The sequence below is a fragment of the Alternaria arbusti genome, assembly GCF_024043155.1.
Source record: "Alternaria arbusti strain BMP 1465 chromosome Unknown scaffold_7, whole genome shotgun sequence".
Lineage (NCBI taxonomy): Eukaryota > Fungi > Ascomycota > Dothideomycetes > Pleosporales > Pleosporaceae > Alternaria > Alternaria arbusti.
The window spans coordinates 132394-151707 of record NW_026249947.1 but is presented as its reverse complement, the minus strand read 5'-3'; the positions used below and the strand labels follow the sequence as shown (position 1 = coordinate 151707).

At 37.9% G+C, this 19314-nt stretch overlaps 5 protein-coding genes across 5 annotated transcripts; 4 read left to right on the top strand and 1 right to left on the bottom strand.

Moving 5' to 3' along the window:
• Window positions 1-9134: 9134 nt before the first annotated feature.
• Window positions 9135-10081, top strand: J4E86_005875 (uncharacterized protein; the record flags this gene model as incomplete). The annotated part of the gene is made up of 3 exons (XM_051446406.1): window positions 9135-9492; window positions 9547-9703; window positions 9757-10081. The coding sequence occupies 3 exons, from the start codon at window positions 9135-9137 to the stop codon at window positions 10079-10081; spliced, it is 840 nt and encodes a 279-aa protein (XP_051301981.1).
• A 628-nt stretch (window positions 10082-10709) lies between these two features.
• Window positions 10710-12893, top strand: J4E86_005874 (uncharacterized protein; the record flags this gene model as incomplete). Its single annotated transcript, XM_051446405.1, has 2 exons — window positions 10710-10762; window positions 10811-12893. The coding sequence occupies 2 exons, from the start codon at window positions 10710-10712 to the stop codon at window positions 12891-12893; spliced, it is 2136 nt and encodes a 711-aa protein (XP_051301980.1).
• An 831-nt stretch (window positions 12894-13724) lies between these two features.
• Window positions 13725-14714, top strand: J4E86_005873 (uncharacterized protein; the record flags this gene model as incomplete). The annotated part of the gene is made up of 1 exon (XM_051446404.1): window positions 13725-14714. The coding sequence occupies one exon, from the start codon at window positions 13725-13727 to the stop codon at window positions 14712-14714; it is 990 nt and encodes a 329-aa protein (XP_051301979.1).
• A 408-nt stretch (window positions 14715-15122) lies between these two features.
• J4E86_005872 (uncharacterized protein) lies at window positions 15123-16697 on the bottom strand (the record flags this gene model as incomplete). Its single annotated transcript, XM_051446403.1, has 1 exon — window positions 15123-16697. One exon carries the CDS (start codon window positions 16695-16697, stop codon window positions 15123-15125), a length of 1575 nt encoding a protein of 524 aa, XP_051301978.1.
• A 326-nt stretch (window positions 16698-17023) lies between these two features.
• Window positions 17024-18759, top strand: J4E86_005871 (uncharacterized protein; the record flags this gene model as incomplete). The annotated part of the gene is made up of 3 exons (XM_051446402.1): window positions 17024-17457; window positions 17510-17818; window positions 17865-18759. 3 exons carry the CDS (start codon window positions 17024-17026, stop codon window positions 18757-18759), a joined length of 1638 nt encoding a protein of 545 aa, XP_051301977.1.
• Window positions 18760-19314: the final 555 nt, after the last annotated feature.

Here is a 19314-nt window from a genome sequence, read left to right as displayed (position 1 = left end):
CACTAACCTATTCTACCTTACTTACTTACTCTCTAAGAACTAACTCTTAGGTTATCTTAGGACGACCTTTACACTACTTCTAATTTAGTTTTACCTATTATAGTATAGAGTTAGCTAGTTATAGTATTAATATTATTTAGTTCTATTAGCGAAATTCTTACTCTTAATTATATAGTTCTTAATTTTAAATTCTTTAGCTAGGCTAATATAATTTTAATAGCTTAATATCTAGCGTTATAAGTATTAATACTCTATACTTTTGTATAAGGCTTAAGAGTATTAAACTTTATAGCTTAGTTTAACTTTCTAGAGCCTTTAAAAGAGTATATACTACTATATACTATAGAATAAGGTATTTAGAAAATATATCTACATTATAATTAAATTTTATATTTCTTAATTACGTTATGTCTATATTTCTATACTAGCATATTAAATAAAGAAATATAGAGGCTAAGAAATAAATTTTCATTTCTCTTTTTTAAGATTTTATTCTTCTTGTATATTTTAACTTATGTATCTATTACTTACTACTTTATATTATACTAGTAGAGTATTTAAACTTTTTTAATATAAGATATAATAGGTTCTTTTTCAAAAAATTAAAGAAGAGTTATAGCTTCTCTTAAGAGTTATTTTATTATTAGCTTAGAAAATCTCTAAAAACCTCTTATACTATTATAATAGTTAGTCTTATAACTTATATAGTGTAGAGCTTAGCTCTGAATATTATTTTGTCTTTTAAAAGCTATCTAGTATTTAAAGAATTCTTAACTATATTACTATAATCTTTGTATAATATAAAACTTCTTAAGTACTAAATTATTTTAAGTAGTAATTACTATTATTATATAAGAGAGTCAAATCGTAGGTATTACTATATAACTTAGGTTTATTTAGTTTTTTACATATAAATAACTATAAACTATAATCTAAAGTTTATCTTAAACAAAATAGTTATTTTAATTATACTTATAAGTTTATACTTAATTTAATATAAGTAGGTAATTTATAGTTATAACTTCTGATATATTATTAAATTTATTTTCTACTTAGCTTATTAATTAATTTTAAAATATATCTTAAAACTATATATATACTAAAAACTAAAGTAGTTACTTTTATATTATAGATAGTATTTAGAGATTATATTAAGTATTAGTAAGTTGCTTTTAGCTTATACTTACTAAGTATAGTAGCCTTAACTATAAAGCTAATACTTTTTTAGCTAGCTTAATTATACTAGGTTACTAAAAATTCGAAAAAATAAAATAGTTTATTTAAGTACTTTTAAGCTTATGTATTACTAAAGCTTATAAATACTATTCTTAAGCTACTTATATTAGTACTTTCTAGTTAATTACTAAAATATTTTAGCTTTTTACTTCTACTTCTTTTAAATCTTAAGAGTTAATAAATACTCTTTGAAAAATAACGCTTTAATACCTAATCTATACCTCTTACACAATAGTATATACTTAAATCTTTAGCTATAAGCTAATTTTATAGCTATCCCTATTATTAAGAGTAATAGCTATATTAGAGTAGTCTTTATCTTACTTTAAAAGTCTACTCTAGCTAAATAGTTTTTCTTTCTACATTATAAAGTTAATATTATATTATAGTAAGCTTAGAATATATAAGTAGATTTTTAAACTGAGATATTAGAGGTTTTTCTCTTTAAAACTTTAGTAGACTAGCTTATTTAAGTATATATATTAATTTCTCACCACTTATAACTTTATAATTATATTAAATTTTTATTTTTTAATTTTTCACCTTTAGTATAAGTTCTAGAGTAGTCACCTTATTAAGAAACAGCTAGTTATTAGAGATTTATAATAAAATATTAGGCTTATACTTAATCTTTTTTTATTTAACAAAGCCTTATTATAATTAATAAGTAGGCTAAGTATAATACTTTAAATATAGCTTATGTTACTTCTAAAATCTTTACTTAGTATATATTAGATTTACTAGACTTAATTATAATTTATTAAGTAGAATATTAAACTTCTCCTTAAATTAATTAGCTTACTATTATTATATATCTTAACTTACTTAATTAGTTAATCTTCTCTAAACTTCTTATTATACTTATTTTAATAGATCTTCTTCTACTTAAAGTTATATTATAAGTTAATATAAATAAGTAAATCTTTAGTATAAATATATAATACTTATTAAAAGCTTAATAGCTAGTAATATATCTAATATAGCTATAGATCTTTGCTTAGAAGTTCTAGTTTTACTTTCTAGCTATAAAATTATTATTCTATTATTATATATAATAGCTAAATATACAAATTCTACTTTAGTCTTAGAAAAAATTAGTAGCCTAATACTTTATTTTATAGTAGATTATATTATTAAAAATACTTTTTGAACAATATATTCTGTAAATATTCTAATATAGAGTAAAGTTATAAAATATAGTTATAACTCTAAATTATAATTTAATATACATTTAATTTCTAACTAATCTATACTTACTATATATAACTATTAACTTAGATTAAACTTTCTCTCTAGATATTAATTATAACAATATACCTATAGAGAGTAATAGTAATACTATAGAAGCTTTTTTAGTAGACTTAGAAATAGACTTAGAGGTACTAATAAGTAAGCTATAGAGATAAAAAGATATTAAAATATTTCTAATCTAGAAACTAATAGAAAGCCCTTAGTGTTTAGGTAAAGATTATAGTAGAAAGAGTAGATGCTAAAGTATAAGTTAGAGTATAGTATAAACGGAGCCTTTTTTTTTAGCTATAGAAGTAGATAAGTAGAAGTCTAAGTAACTTGGTATAAGTAAACCTTAAGTCTTAAAAAACATTAAATTATAGTACTATACTACTTTAAATACTAATAAGTATTTATATAAGTAAACTATAGTATCTAAAAAATAGTAGTCTAAAAGAAATAATAAAAACCTAATATAGAAAGTATACTTTTTTTCTTTTTCTTTTTTTTTATCGAATAACCTTTTATTTTAAAGAACGTTTTATATCCTAAAGAGCTTTTTATATTTTTCTTAATTCTAAAAATATAAGTATTACAATCTAACTTTATTACTACTATAGAGACTACTATTATAGCTACTACTAAAGTAGATACTTTAAGCACGCTTTCTAATAATTCTTTAATAACTTAGTATATACAATATACCATATTAAATAACCTAATAAGTAGCTACTACTATAACTAGAACGTAGTTTTACTTATAAGAACTATAGTTTTTCTTATTTAAAAGTAGATGTTTTATACTACTAAATAGATAGGCGTAGAGCTAAGTATAACTTTTTAGTTTTAATATAAGCTAAAATTAAATAAGCTTTATAAAAGAAGGTAGTTAGTAGTCACTATTTTTATAGTAAGTTAGCTATTTATAATAATAAAGCTAAGTTTATTAATAGTTAAAAAACTTTCTAAGTATAATCGTATTAAAAGTTAAAAAATCTAGAATTAAGTATTACTTAAAGTAAAGTACTAATTTAAGAAAAAAAGTAAACCTTATAGCTTAACCTCTAGAGTAGTTGTTAATTAGTAGAAGTATTGAATTTTTTCTAGTTTTCTTAAAGTATATAATAATTAGTAATAAGTAGTAGAGTATTTACGGTATAGAATCAAAAGCTAGAACCTTATTAATATAAGAAAAAAAAATTAGGTAAGTAATAATTGATATAAACAGTAATTATAGTAATTATAGTAATTATATAATATAGCTATTATAGCTATTAAGCTTATAGGAAATTACGTAAAAAATAGAGATTACTAGTAGTTATATAAGTATTTAATAAGAATTTTAAGTTATTCTAGAAGCCTTATACTAATAATAAACTTATTTAGCTTCTTCTTAGTATTTAATAGTAATATAAGATAAGTTTTAGTATTAGTTAATAGTCTAGATAGCTATTACTAATCTATAATATATATCAAGTAGTTAGTCTATTATAATTGAATCTATATTACGTATTATAGAGAAAGAATTAGTAGAAGTATTATAAGTAATAAATCTAGTTCTATACTAGAGATTTTTAAGTTTACTATTTAATCTAATATAGTAATATATTATCACCTAGTTATAGAAGTTTATAATTATAATATTTAGAAAAGACTACGCTATAGGCTCTATTTCTTAAACCTAGAGAGAGGTATCTTAACTATAATAAGCCTAATCTAATAAATATTAGAGCTATATTTTTAGATAATAATCTAGAAACTTACCACTTATCTTATTATAGTAGAGTGTTAATATAAAGTATAGTAATAATATATAGTTAGTAGCTCTATATAGTAATTTAAATATAGATATATTTTTTCGATACATCATACTTACTATATATTACTCTTTCTTTAATTTTTACTATAGATATAGATAATAGTAATATATTAATAAAGAGTACTAGTAATAGAAGCCTCTTTAGTAAGCTTAGAGATAGACTTAAAGATAGTAATAGATTAGCTATAAGGCTACAAAGCTAAAGAAATTTAGAACTATTTATTTAATAAGTATATTACTATAGTTTATACGAGTATTATATTTTACAAAGCTTTAAAGTAAAGTATAGTTACTATATTTACTATAAAAGTAAAGCTACCTACTTTAATAGAAACTACTAAAAAGGCTATAGCGCTTAAATACTTTTTAAGAAGCTAGCTTTTAATTTTTAGAAACTTTAGAATATCTAGAATAATAAGTAGTAATCTATTTAGCTAGCTATTAAAGGAAATAAGTAAGTAAAATCTTACTTAAGGTAACTTAATACATAATATATATAGCTATAGTAGAAATATATTTAATAATTATATAACGTTAAGTATTTAGAGACTATAACTATACTTATAAATAAATTAACTAAACTTCTTATCTTATAATAGCTTAGAAGATATTAATAATTAATTATATCTAATATAGTAAGTAATTATTATATACTTAGATATCTCTAATCTTTTATTATCTCTCTAGCTATAATAATAATACTAACTTAAAGTGTTTTTAAGCTTAAGTAGAATTTTGAAAAATAGGCTAAATAAAAAATCTACAAGAATAGAGAAAACTGACTATAATATACTAATTTCTTATTTATTTCTACTTACTATTAGTCTCAAAATACAGCCTTAAAATATATATATGAGTTTTTTTTTGCATAAAGTAATAAGTAGTATAAATAAATCTTAAGCTCTATAAGCTTTTTACTAATATTCTTAGTATTACTTTAAAAGTTTAATAGTATAGTTTGTAAAAAAGAAAACGTATAATACTAGTACTTTAACTTAGTAAGCTATAATAATAGTTAATATAGTAAGTAAAGTTAGAATGAAGAGTAAAAAAACTTACTAAAGTAGAAATTTAGAGAGAAGCTTACTTATTTAACTAGTACACTAAGTTCTACTATTAAAAGTAAAAGTAGTAGTTTAAGAAGCTTACATAGTAGAGTGTAAGTAAAGTAAATATAAAAGAGTAAAATAAATAATATTAAAATGTTAAAAGTAGGTTAAGTATATAATATTATTCTTTTATTATTACTAATTATTGTTTATTAGGTATAAAGAGTAATTATAATATTGAAGTTAGAATTATAAAATAGCTTACTTAATCTTTTCTAGCTAAGATACTAGTTTTTAACGTCTAAGATTTTATAGTATCTATACTTAGAAAATTAAGCTCTAATAAATTTAATAACTATGAAATATAATAGCTTTAATAAAAAAAAATGTTATTATAATAAACTATATCTAAAAAGACTTTAAGCTAATAGTTTTAGAGACTAACTTTATTAGTAAGCTAGCTAAAAAAAAGTTATTAATAAGTATAGTAAAGCTTAATATAAAGCTTTTACTAGTTTTATATCTAAAGTGTACTTTATACTAAAAATACATAGCTATTACTAAGACTCTAGATATTAAATATATAAAATAGAATATTAGAGATAAAGTATTTATAGCTTTATAATTTTTACTAAGTACTATTACTTTTAATACTATTTAAGTTATAAATTACAATTACTTTTAGGTAAACATATTAGTAATAATTTTCTTAATTTTACAAGATAATAAAAGTAAAGTAATAGTTTATTAAAATTAAAATTAATAAGTACTAATAGTAGTATTTCTATTACTATCTATTATTTAAATTTTTCTTATAAATCTTTAGCTATAGATTAAATAGAGTTATATAAGTATTTATAAATTTATATATAAATATATAATATTCTTGTTACTAATAGTAATATACTCTAAATTCTAATTATATTAATTTTAGTTATTTTATAAGAAATTAGTATAGATCTTTTTATAATATCTTACTATAAAAATAGTTTTGATTAGACTTAAAAAATTTCTAAAATAAAGTAATAATATACTTTATATTAATTTCTATTAAATAAGAAAGTAGTTATTAAGTAGTATTAATAATAAATTCTTAGCTTATTATTAAGCAGAAATCTAAATCTTAAGTAGTAATACTTATAGCTTAAAGAGCTACTAATTCTAAAGAGGTAAGAACTATTACTAGTACTTTAAAGTATCTATAACTAAAGGTTTTACCTACTCTTAGAGGTATAGTGTTAGACTAAGACTTAGAGCTCTAGCGCTACTACTTCTAAGGTAGTTAAAGCTTTTAAATTTTTTAGGCTAGCTAAGAAGCTATTCTATAAATACATAACACTCTATAAAAGAATTATAATATAATTATATACGCTTATTAGCTTATAACTAATAGAGTAATATATTCTAAAGCTTTATAGTTAAAATATATTTACTAAAATCTTTCTTAGTAAAAGCGCGCTTTTTTTATTCTTTATATTTTTATAACTTTCAGAACTCTAAAGATATATTAAAAACACTAATAGTAACTTTAAGCTAATACTTTAAGCTACACTATCTAAATAACTCTTTTATAAGTCTTTAAGGTAATTACAAGTCTAAAACTATTCTTAATACTAGTTATATTACGCTTACTAATACGTAACTAAATTATTTTATTATTATTAAATTACTTTTCTCTAAATTATATTGCTATAATAAAGCTACTATAAGCTACTCGACGTCTACTACAAGAGAGACTATTAGAAAGACTATTCTAAAAGCTATTCTAGTAGCTATAAAATAAAATATTATCTATAATATAATACCTAATATTTAAAGCACTATAAGAAGCGTTCTAAAATATATAAAGAGCTACTTTACTAATACTATTAAAGCTTCTAAAGCTCTTATTACTACTATCTTATAGATATATTTACCTAGAGTAAGGCTATTAATTCTTTCTACTAGTCTTACTATTAAAGAACTTACTACTAATATATATAAGTTCTTCTACTACTCTAAGCTTATTATTAATATTAATTAGAGCTATTCTATTACTTAAGATACACTAAAGGCCTATACTATCTATATCTATATATTTATATATAGACTAGTATTAACTATAAAACTAGGCTCTTCTAGATTCATTTCTTATACTATAAAGTTATAAATTAGAGCCTTAAATAGAAGTATTAGCTATCTTAATAGTGTATTAAATAATAATAAAAAGAAGTTTATAGATAGTCTCTTAAGTATTACTATACTTAAGTAGATAGCTACTATAATAGCTATAAAGCTATAAAGATTATTCTAAGATAATCTAAGAGTTAGTTCTTAGAGAGTAAGTAAGTAAGGTAGAATAAGTTAGTGTACTAGCATAATTAGTAGATTAATATAATAGTATAAGAGTATAATAGTATATTTAGTAGAATAATATAATATTATAAAAAGTTAAGAAAGAAGTATAATTCTTAGATTAAATACTAGAGTCTTATATAAAGTTAAATATACTAAGCTATAGAAGTTTAGTGCCTAAGCTATATACTTAATAAGTATTGCGCTTATAGATAAGCGTATAAGTAATTATAGATAAGTAGTAATATATCTTACTAGTTATTAGTCTAACTACTTATACTTATAGATAAGCACTTATATAGAACTAGCGCTATTCTACTTATAGATAAGTAGTTATATAACTATAGCATAGTTTCTATACTATACTTCTATAACTATACTATATAATTCTTTAAAGTAATTACGCTAACTCTCTAGAGTACTCTCTTAGGTTAGATTATAATAAAAGCTTTATAGTTAAGAACTATAATATAAGCTACTATATAGTTATTATTATTAGGTACTAGTAAGTTAATATAGTATTATATTATAGTTAATAGAGAATAAATATAGCTAGTCTAGTATACCTATTACTATATATTATATTATTTCTAGTTATAGTATAAAGAAAGTTGTATAGGTAAGTGTAGAGTTAGCCTATACTATAGACTAAAATAACTATATTACTATAGTAATATTTACTAAATTAATATTAAAATTATTTAGTAGTTTGAAAAGAGACTAGCTTAAAGTCTTTTAATATTTTTTAATATCTTTTAATATTATTTTACTATAAAGATAATACTAAATTAGGTTTTAGGCACTATTCTTAGCTTATAAGATTATTCTTCTACTATACTTTATATTCTCTATTTCTATTCCTAATTTCTATATTATTAGTATCTAGATTACTAGAGTAATGAAGTACTAATAGAAACAAAGTAGATAAGATATCTCTTATTTAGCAGACTACAAGCTGCAGGCTGCGATGCAGAGTCTAGCTACCTTAAGTAACCGAGCGTTGACCGTGATGTCATGCGCGGTCCGTTACCTCTTCTCTGCCTAGCGCCCCGTTGCCGAGTCCGCGGAACGTAATGCTTCGCACCACTTGACAAGGCTTGGTCTGCCGCTCTGCCTACCGTCCACCAACCAGCGCGACCCAGGCTTTCGGATAGCAGCGCCTATCGTACAATAACCCGTCTCTTGCTCAGCCGTTGCAGCAAATGTGGAGACATATGCGGAGAAATCTGGGGATACGCTGCCTGAGACGGGCGACATGCCTCGGTTTGTTCGAGACATGACGACAGCAGGGTGTGAGATCTGAGCCGTGTGCCGTCTCCTGTCAATCCGAGCCATCTCTGTGTTGCGATATAGCTATCATGCCGCGGCCCAGGAAGATGTCATCTCCAATCTGCTCTCACAGCCAGCTGCCATCTCGTCCTGCGTCCTCAACTTAACGACATCTACACAAAGAGCCACCTTACATCATGTCAGAGACGGCAAAGATAGATCACGAGATGACTGAGCATAACGGCGTGAACATCGCAAGCAATGGTGCGCCGTTGAGTCGCCAGGTCACTGTCGCTCTCTCGCCCGAGCAGTACGAGCGTCTCTTCTTCCAGCCTTCCGCACCCCGTCGCGGAGATCTCGCAAAGCGGTTCGCCAACCCAACGCTGCTTGGGCTCATCGGATTTTTGGTTCCATACACTTCAACTATCCTCATTTTGTGCGGGTTCCAAGGAGCCGTCGCGCCGCAGAGCTTGGTCGGCATCAGCGCCGACTACTACTTTTTTGGAGCGTTAGCCATGAATCTCGCTGGCATCGCCGAGTTTATCCTGGGTAACAGTACGGTTTGCCTTTGTCTATAGGTGCCCTACTGTTGGTACTAACTTCTTGCAGCGTTTCCCTTCGCGGTCTTCATCATCTATGGTAGCCATTGGGGCAGTTTGGCGTACCAGCAAGACCCCATACACCAGACGACTTCCGCCTTCGGTGAGCTCGGTGGCGCGGAAGGCGCAGCCTACAATGCGTCTCAAGGCTTCCATAACGTTTCCATGTGAGTAGTGCCGGCTCTTGTATGTGGGAATGCAGCCTTTAATGAGTGTGCAGGGTGCTCGCCAGCTTCGTCTTCTTGATCGGTACCCTTCGCGTCAATCTCTTCTTCACGTTTACGTTCTTCGGGCTCGTCATGCTTTTCGGCTTCATCGCTGCCGCCGACTTCTCCATTGCCTCCGCCACGACTGAAGCCGATCTTGAACACATCAACACGTTGTTGCGATGCGCAGGAGGATTCGGGTTTCTAGGCTTGATCTCTGGCTGGTACCTCGCCATTCTTACCGCTTGCGAAGCCGTGGGAATCCCATGCCCGCTGCCCGTCTTCGATTTGAGCACCAAAGTCTTCCCGGACAAGCCCAAGAACAGCCAAGCTAGTTAAAGCAATGGTTAAATGGGTTACAGCCGTTGTGTGTGGGACGCGGGAAGAAGCCACTCTGCTAGCTAGCTACCCGTGGACGCGTCGCGTTTTTTTACGTACCGCGAAATGACCAGTCGCTTAAACTTTACCGAGGTACTAACACTGCTGCAAATCCATGCGAAGTGATGTGATATGACATGCGCATCATGTTCCGTTGAGCCCGGTGGCTGAATGTCGTTTATTATCGCGGGTCGATCGAGAGAAAGCATTATGCAGATCCGGGGCTCGTATACGCGGGCACGCGGGGTAGCACGGTCAACCCTCACTATGGCTTCACGGGAGAGTAAAATAGCGCGTCTTTGGGTTGCTGCCCGGATCAATTCGCATCCTTGGCTGCATGGTGGTCTTGGGCACCTCGAGTCGTGAAAGTAATAAAGGGTCGGGTGCCTCAACGTGACAGGTAAGGGCAGTCTAGCAGCGGTACTGTACGCATCGTACCTGTGTAGTCATGATGCATTCCGCCTCAATTCTTCTCCTTCTTGGCGCCACTTTCTTATCGACCACCTACGCGATCGGTCCCGATTGTGTCAATGGCCCGTTGAAAGACAACAAGATCTGCGATGTCAATGCCGCGCCCACGGAACGGGCAATGGCCCTCGTTGCGGCTATGGAAAATGAGGAGAAGCTCGAAAATTTGATGAGGTAGGCCTCCATCGCAGCTTCATCACTGCATAAAACTGATTTCTGCAGTAAATCGAGGGGTGTAGCGCGACTGGGCCTTCCTGCGTACAACTGGTGGGGTGAGGCATTGCACGGTGTAGCAGGAGCCCCGGGAATCAACTTCACCGAACCGTTCACGAACGCCACGTCTTTCCCCATGCCATTACTCATGTCGGCTGCCTTTGACGACGATCTCATCTTCAAGATCGCCAATATCATCGGAAATGAGGCGCGTGCTTTCGGCAATGGCGGTGTGGCTCCGGTGGATTACTGGACTCCAGACATCAACCCATTCCGCGATCCTCGCTGGGGTCGGGGCTCAGAGACGCCAGGCGAAGACATTCTGCGCATCAAGGGCTACACAAAGAGCCTGCTCGCTGGTCTAGAGGGCGACCAAGCTCAAAGGAAGATCATCGCGACATGCAAGCACTACGTTGGCTACGACATGGAGGCTTGGGGCGGCGTCGATCGCCACAACTTTGACGCCAAAATCACAATGCAGGACCTTGCGGAGTACTACATGCCGCCTTTCCAGCAATGCGCGCGAGACTCCAAAGTCGGCTCGTTCATGTGCTCGTACAACGCTGTCAACGGGGTCCCTACATGCGCCGATACGTACGTTCTACAAACCATCTTGCGCGACCACTGGAACTGGACAGAAAGCAACAACTACATCACCAGTGATTGTGAGGCTGTCGCTGACATTTCCGAGAACCACAACTACACAGATACGCTCGCCGAAGGTACAGCAGTCGCCTTCATCGCCGGCATGGACAACAGCTGCGAGTACGAAGGATCTTCCGATATCCCTGGAGCTTGGAGTCAAGGACTCTTGAACGTCACCGTTATTGACAGGGCGCTCACGCGGCAGTACGAGGGTCTCGTTCGTGCTGGCTACTTTGACGGTGCTGGAGCTATATACGCAGACCTAGGAATCGATGATGTGAACACACCGGAGGCACAGCAACTTTCTCTCCAAGTCGCATCAGAAGGTCTCGTTATGCTGAAGAATGACCACACGCTCCCTCTTGCTCTCTCCAATGGGTCTAATGTCGCCATGATCGGATTCTGGGCCAATGACTCGTCGAAGTTGTCCGGTATCTACAGCGGCCCTGCTCCCTACCTGCGCACCCCCGTGTGGGCTGGTGAACAGCTCGGATTGAACATGTCTATTGTCACTGGCCCTGTTTTGCAGAACTCCAGTGCCCGCGATAACTGGACAACGAACGCGCTCAATGCGGCAGAAGGATCTGACTACATCATCTACTTTGGTGGTCTAGACACTTCAGCAGCGGCAGAAGGTTTCGACCGTACCGACATCAGCTGGCCTAGCGCGCAAGTCGAACTCATCACCAAGCTTGCTAAGCTTGGAAAGCCGCTTGTGGTTGTTGTATTAGGCGACATGGTCGACAACTCTCCCCTACTGTCGATGGAAGGCGTCAACTCCGTCATCTGGGCTAACTGGCCTGGTCAAGATGGTGGATTGGCCGTCATGGATGTCATCACTGGCGCGCATGCAGTTGCTGGTCGTCTACCAATCACACAATACCCCGCAAGCTATACCAACCTCTCGATGCTGAACATGAACCTGCGCCCCGGTGCCATTAGTCCAGGTCGCACCTACCGCTGGTACAACCAATCCGTACAGCCATTCGGCTTTGGCTTGCACTACACCACATTTGCGGCGAACTTCAGCAGCAGCGAAGGACTCACCTACAACATCCAGGATATCATGAGCGATTGTTCGCAGATGTATCCCGATCTGTGCGGCGTTGCGCCACTGGAGATTGGGGTGACCAATAAGGGTAACATGACTTCCGATTTCGTCGCTCTAGCTTTCATCAAGGGCGAGGCTGGACCAAAACCATACCCGCTCAAGACACTGGTCTCATACGCGCGATTGAGGGACATTGCTGGTAGTCAGACGAAGATGGCATCACTCTCGCTTACGCTTGGAACGCTGGCGCGGGTCGACCAGATGGGCAACACGGTCGTATATCCGGGAGAGTACACACTGCTTCTTGACGAGCCTACGCAGGCTGAACTGAAGCTTATGATCACGGGTGAGGAGACCGTGCTGGACAAGTGGCCTCAGCCGCCAGCATCTTCGTAGCTGATGAGATTGACGCCGTTATCGAGATAGATTGATATAAAACATCTTTGCAGCAATTTGCACTGCCGCTTTCTTCTGTGTGTGATGTCTTTGCTTCTAATTAACAGCGATTGAAGGTCTTGTGCTTGAGATCTGTCCCCGATTGCGTTTATGCAGTAAACGTTTAGCCGGAGAAGACGTCGCCCTAAGCTTGAGTTATTCCCTAAGTAATAAGTATAGAGTAGTTCTCTAGGTACAAAGTAATCTTTACCTAGGTAAAAAGTCTAATAGTTTATACCTAGGCATTAAGGTTTTTTACCTAAGAAGTATGTAGTATACACTAATATTATAGTAATTTCTTAGGTAAAAACATTAATACCTAAGCAGAATAGTGCATGCCTAAGTAGAATACTTTAGATCTAAGAATAAGAGTTTATACCTAAGTAAAAAGGTTTATACCTAAGAAAAAGAGTTAATACTTAAGGAAAAGAGTTTATACCTAAGAAAAAGAGTATATACCTAAGTTAAAACGTTTATATTTAAGTAGAAAGGTTTATACCTAAGTTAAAAGGTTTATACCTAGGTAAAGAATAGTTTTTACTTAGGTAAAAACGCTTGTACCTTAGCAGAAACCGCGACTAAGCACCGATCGTCTACTGCGCCGCTCATGCTTGACAAACGGCGCGTGCGGTACGTGCCTCTTGACTGCATGCAGTCACATGATTTGGTGGCGTAGCTTTCGTGCCGCAGAGTCCTGCAAGATCTCGCTGATGTTGCAACACCATCCTCTTGAACGATTATCTTATATCGCAATCCGAAACCGACATCTCAGGGCATTCGCAATATCGGATCATGATGCAGACACCCACTCCACTGCAAGTGCCCACGGACAAGTCTTGCGTGGACAGCCTGGTCTACGACGGAGACTTCAAAGTCGACGACAACGTTCTCGTAAAGTTTCCAAAGGGTACAAAGGTCATCTCTGCGCACCGCTTTGGAGTATCATCCTGGACCGTGACTGCCCGGCTGCATCTTCTTTTGCCCGACGGTGCCGAGGAACGGTACTTCCTGAAGTCAGCTTCAGAGGCTCATGGTCATATCCTCATAGAAGGTGAATTCAACGCGATGTCTAACCTGTACAAATGGGCACCGTATCTCGTACCCAAGCCGCACTCGTGGGGAAGATACCGAGATGAAGAACCGGAGGCGTACTTCTTCCTTTCACAGTGCATCGACATGAGCGACCAAATGCCTGATCCTGATCAGCTGTGTGAGAAGCTGGCTCGTCTTCATCGCGAAAGCATCTCACCTACTGGTCAATACGGATTCCATGTAACGACATGCCAGGGTCGTGCGACTCAGTCTGTAGCATGGGAGAAGGACTGGACAGTATTCTTCACCAAACTCCTGCAACATGTCATCGATGTCGACTTCGACTTGAACGGAGCTTGGGATGAGCTCGACAGGGCCGAGAAGCGACTCCTTCAGTTTGTGATTCCGAGACTGCTTGGAGCCCTTACTACGGAAGGTCGTAAGATCAAGCCGAGCTTGATTCACGGTGATCTCTGGGAAGGCAACATCGGTACAGCCATTGACGGCAGTGATGTGCTTCTTTTCGACTCTGCTGCGTTCTACGCCCATAATGAGCTAGAAGTGGCGGATTGGAGACCTTACTACAACAAGATCAGCAACAAGGTATACTTGGAAACCTATTTGAGGTACCAAGAGCCTAGCGAGCCGAAAGAGGAGTGGAACGATCGGAATCGTCTCTACAGTATCTACTGGAATGTCATCTACTCGGTCAACCACGTTGCCCAGGGTAAAGCGATTCGCCAAGTGTGAGTCGAGCAGGAAGTGATAAGGCATAGCTAACACACTAAAAGCGCCTACAACCATATGCTCTTTCTCATCGACAGATACGCGCCTTTCCCAGAAGGCGAGAGACCTCCAACACTACATAAGGCTGAGATGGCTTTGCTGTCATCTGAGCGGGATCATACTGTGTAGGGCGAACCGCTTGGGGTAAGTGCTTTGGATGCTAGCATATAGACATTGTATTATGATCTGCTCTCATACAAAATCATTGGGAAGCTTATCAGTGATGCTTCAGTTTCCAGCCTTGGTCTCCATGGTTGCAATCGGTCCAGAGACCAGTGATCACTTCTGATTTACGCGACTGTTCCGTATTTGTCTCCAATACATGCCCTTCCATTGTAGCAGGGCGACGCACAAGGCCGACAGTATGCCACTCTACAGGCCTAGAGCCGTAAAGTACCATCCTCTACCAGCTGCGTTCAGCAATGGTTCTAAGACCGCAACTCCTGTCGCGGCCATGGCGCAGCGTGTGATGCTCGTAGCAGCTGCGGCGGTGCTTGGACTTTGAGGGAAAGAATCCACTAGCAAGGTGCTGAACGTCGTGTAGCCGTAGCAACCCCAGAAACCTTGCAAAAACTGTAGGACCAATGGTATAGCCGGGTGAGCGTGATATTGGACAGTCCATCCATAGCCGATCATGGTCGCTGTCGATATCATTAGCATGGCGTAGCTGTATCTTGTCCTTGCACGCTCGATTGGAAACTTCAGGAGGTCATCACCAGATACCTTGTCGATGGTCCAGTCGATGCTGCGAGCAACGGCACAGTAGTTGTAGTCCATCATCTTTCCGGTAAAGTAGGCCCCGGCAATGGTGCCAATGCCACGCGGAAGGTACGATAAGCCAATGTAAAGCTCATTCCAATGGTATATATCTTTGTAGATGTCTGGACCCGCTGCAACGAAGCAGTAGTCCACTGTGTAGAACGATCCGTGAACCCATAAGGTGAGGAACGTGTCCCTATAGAAGATGATGCGAAAGCAGGCGAGCAAGTTAGATAGTCCGTACTTCCGCTTAGTCGTCTGGCATGGGGCTGCCGCCGATGAAATTGCAGTCGCACCGTCTTCATTCAGTCTCTTTGCTGCTTTGACCTTCATCCGCTCTCGTAAGAGGCCTACCCAGCTGTACTGCCACCACTGGTATCTAGACTTGTCACTGCCATTGTCGACCATGTTGCGGGCCGTCTCGGGGAGGAGCGCGCCTACGCCGACCAGCAAGACTACGCCGACAATGAACAGGGCCCAGAATACCCAATTGATGTTTCCACTTGTGTGTGCCACGACGCCTCCTACGACTGGACCTACACAAGTGCCCAGATTCATGGCCATGCTGATTGGGCCTAGCATCTGCCCTCGTTCGCTAGCCACGCAGACGTCTGCAACGACACTAAAGCTGATGGCATACGCTGCACTGGCCCCGAGACTCTGTATCGCGCGCAGGACTAAGAGAATAGCATAGTTGCGCTTGTTAAGAGCTAATCCTAAGTTACCGATGACGTACAGGGCCAGAGTGGCCAGGAAGTAGGGTCGCCAGCCATGAACATCAGACAGTGGTCCGAATATGACGGGTGAAATGGCTTGGAAGATGATGTAGAGGGTTATTGTAAGATTGATAGCCTGCGCTGTAGTACTGAACTGTGTGCGCAGCAGGGGAAGAAGGGGGAAGTAGATGGTCGCGGTCAAGGGTGACGTGATAGCTGCCAACCCAAGAAGCGGCCGTAGTCGCCGCCGCTGCGACTGCGTGAAGGATGTATATTCGAGCGGGCTTGGTGCAGGCGCGTCGTCGCACCTGGATTCTTCAGCATCTTTACCCAGTTCCGCATCGCCGAGTCGCGTTGGGGGTGAGGCAGTAATCTCTCCGGACATGACGCCGAGCTGGTGCTTGGGCGAGGCTGGTCGCGCGAAGTCTGGCGGGGTAAGGCTTCCGACTGGCGCCTTCCGGCTCGCGGCCATCGCTCGTCACGCGTCCGCCGGCAAACCTCCACCTTCTCCTCACCCCAACCCCAGAATACAAACACACTATCCCTGTACACGCATCTCGTACAGCTGTCGATCACTCCCTTGAGCTGGTGCGCTATGTCAAACGGTGCAGGCCAAGACGTGCAACATGATGCATCGCGACCAATTCCTCCGTCGCCCGCCCCCGTAGCCAGGAAACGCTGCCTGCTGTGAGGTCATCCAGTATGCAGCACAGCGACCACCGGATATTATGAGCTCGTGATGGGCGATTGAAAACGAGTGCGCAGACTGGCAGTTCTCACCATCAAGCTCGCATCGCAATGGCTACCACAATCTTGCTCTCGGCATGCCTTGCCCTACAAGCAGCAGCCAAAACAGTCAGATCACCCACACCTCCTATGGGATGGAACTCGTACAACACCTGGAACTGCTTGCCCTCTGAGGACAAGATTCACGAGAGTGCTCATGGCCTCATCGACCTCGGTCTTAGCAACGCTGGCTACAATTTCGTGACAGTCGACTGCGGCTGGAACGCCCATGATCGAGATGAAGAGGGGAGACTTCAATGGAATGAGACCCTCTTCCCATCTGGTGGCAAGGCACTCGGAGATTATCTCCATGACCTGGGTCTGGACTTTGGTCTTTACTCTGGCGCTGGGTATCTACAGTGCGGGTCAGAATCGTTACCTGCGAGTCTGGGGTACGAACAACTAGATGCGGAGAGTTTCGCTGAGTGGGGCGGAGATAGCCTTAAGTATGATCACAAGCCTCCTCAATACGCTTTCGCCCTTGCTAACGTTATGCAGGTACGACAACTGCTACTCTACTTCCAACACCACGATGGTCGACTCTAGCTCCGCAGAAGCTCAATCACCAGCACGTTTTCAACACATGGCGGCCGAATTAGATGCGGTAGACCGCGACATACACTACTACGTCTGCCAGTGGGGAATTGGCACTGACGTCGGTGACTGGGCTGCTGAGGTTGGCAACACCTGGCGAATCAGCAACGACATCTACAATGGCTGGCGCAGCATCTGGCGGATCACCAATCAGGTCGTCCCATACTTCAGGCATACCACTGCTGGTGCATTTGCAGACATGGACATGCTGACGTAAGTAGAATGAGCTGTATCTGGAGTCGTCAACTGACAAGTCTAGCGTGGGCCTGAATGCCCTTTCTGAAGAGGAAGAGCGCTTCCACTTTGGCATGTGGGCTATCAACAAGTCTCCTCTCATCATCGGCGCCGCCCTCGATCCCGAACGTATTAGTCAGAGCTCGTTAGACATCCTCTCGAACAAGGAAGTCATTGCCATCAATCAAGACCCACTTGCTCAGCAAGCCATGTTGGTCCGTCGCGATACTGAGAACGAGTGGGATATCTGGATGGGAAAACTCTCGGGATCTAAGCAGGTGTTGGGAGTCGCGAATTGGAAGAACGACTCCCAAGCCGTAGACTTTGATCTGGCAACACTGGGCATAGCTTCGGCTGATGTGCGCGATGTCTGGGCTGCGAAAGATCTTGGTACTTTGTCTGGTGCCCAGACGGCTGACTTGGCCGGACATGAGCTGCGGCTATGGGTTCTATCCAACATCGTCGCAGCCGCCCCTCTCACCTCCGGCTCGTACCATTCCGTTGCTAATGCGTCGCTTTCCGGACCAGCACACAACTTCTCCTGCGCGTCCGGCGCATGCCTTCCCACTGGCTCGAAGATTGAGTACATCGGCCGCGCCAGCAGCGTCATGTTTGCCAACGTCAGCTCTCAGTCCACTGGCAAGAACCTCATGGGTATCGACTTCGTCAACTACCACTATGCATTTACCACTGCATGGGAATGGGGCGACAACACACGTAACATGACCATCGCAGTCAATGGTGCTGAGGCGAAGCGATGGGCCTTCCCTCTCTCTGGTGGTGATTGGGAGGAGAGTCTACGACTGCAGATAGAGCTTGATGGCTTTGTGGAGGGTACAGAGAACATGATCGAGTTCCGAGGGTACGGAGACAGTTTTGGACCGGATCTTGTAGGCTTTGAGATCCTGAACAGCGCTTAGAATTTCCGCCTGAGTAAATTCTTTTTGCTTCGGTACGATTCATGCGATCTCTACCTCGATATCATCTACACGCCTTTTACTTGGGTATAAACTACACGCATTTTTCTTGGGTATAAACTCCATGCTTTTTACTTGGGTATAAACTACGTGCTCTCTGCTTGGGTATAAACTATGCTTTCTACCTAGGTATTAACTACACTTTTTACTTAGGTATAAACGCTCTAGGCATGCTTTTTAGTTAGGTATTAACTATGCTTTCTTCTTAGGTATAAGTGTGCTTTTTACCTAGGTATTAACTGCAATTTTTACCTAACTTTGTAGTTTCTACCTCACTCTGTCGTTTTTACCCAACTCTATACTTCTCACCCAACTCTGTCGTTTTTACCCAACTCTTTACTTCTTACCCAACTATCTCGTTTTTACCCAACTCTGTAGTTTCTACCTAACCCTTTACTTCTTACCCAAACCTGGACTTTGTACCTAACTTCGTACTTTTTACCCAACTCTGTACTTTCCACCTAACGCTGCGAGTCTGTGGAAGAGGTGGATACGAGA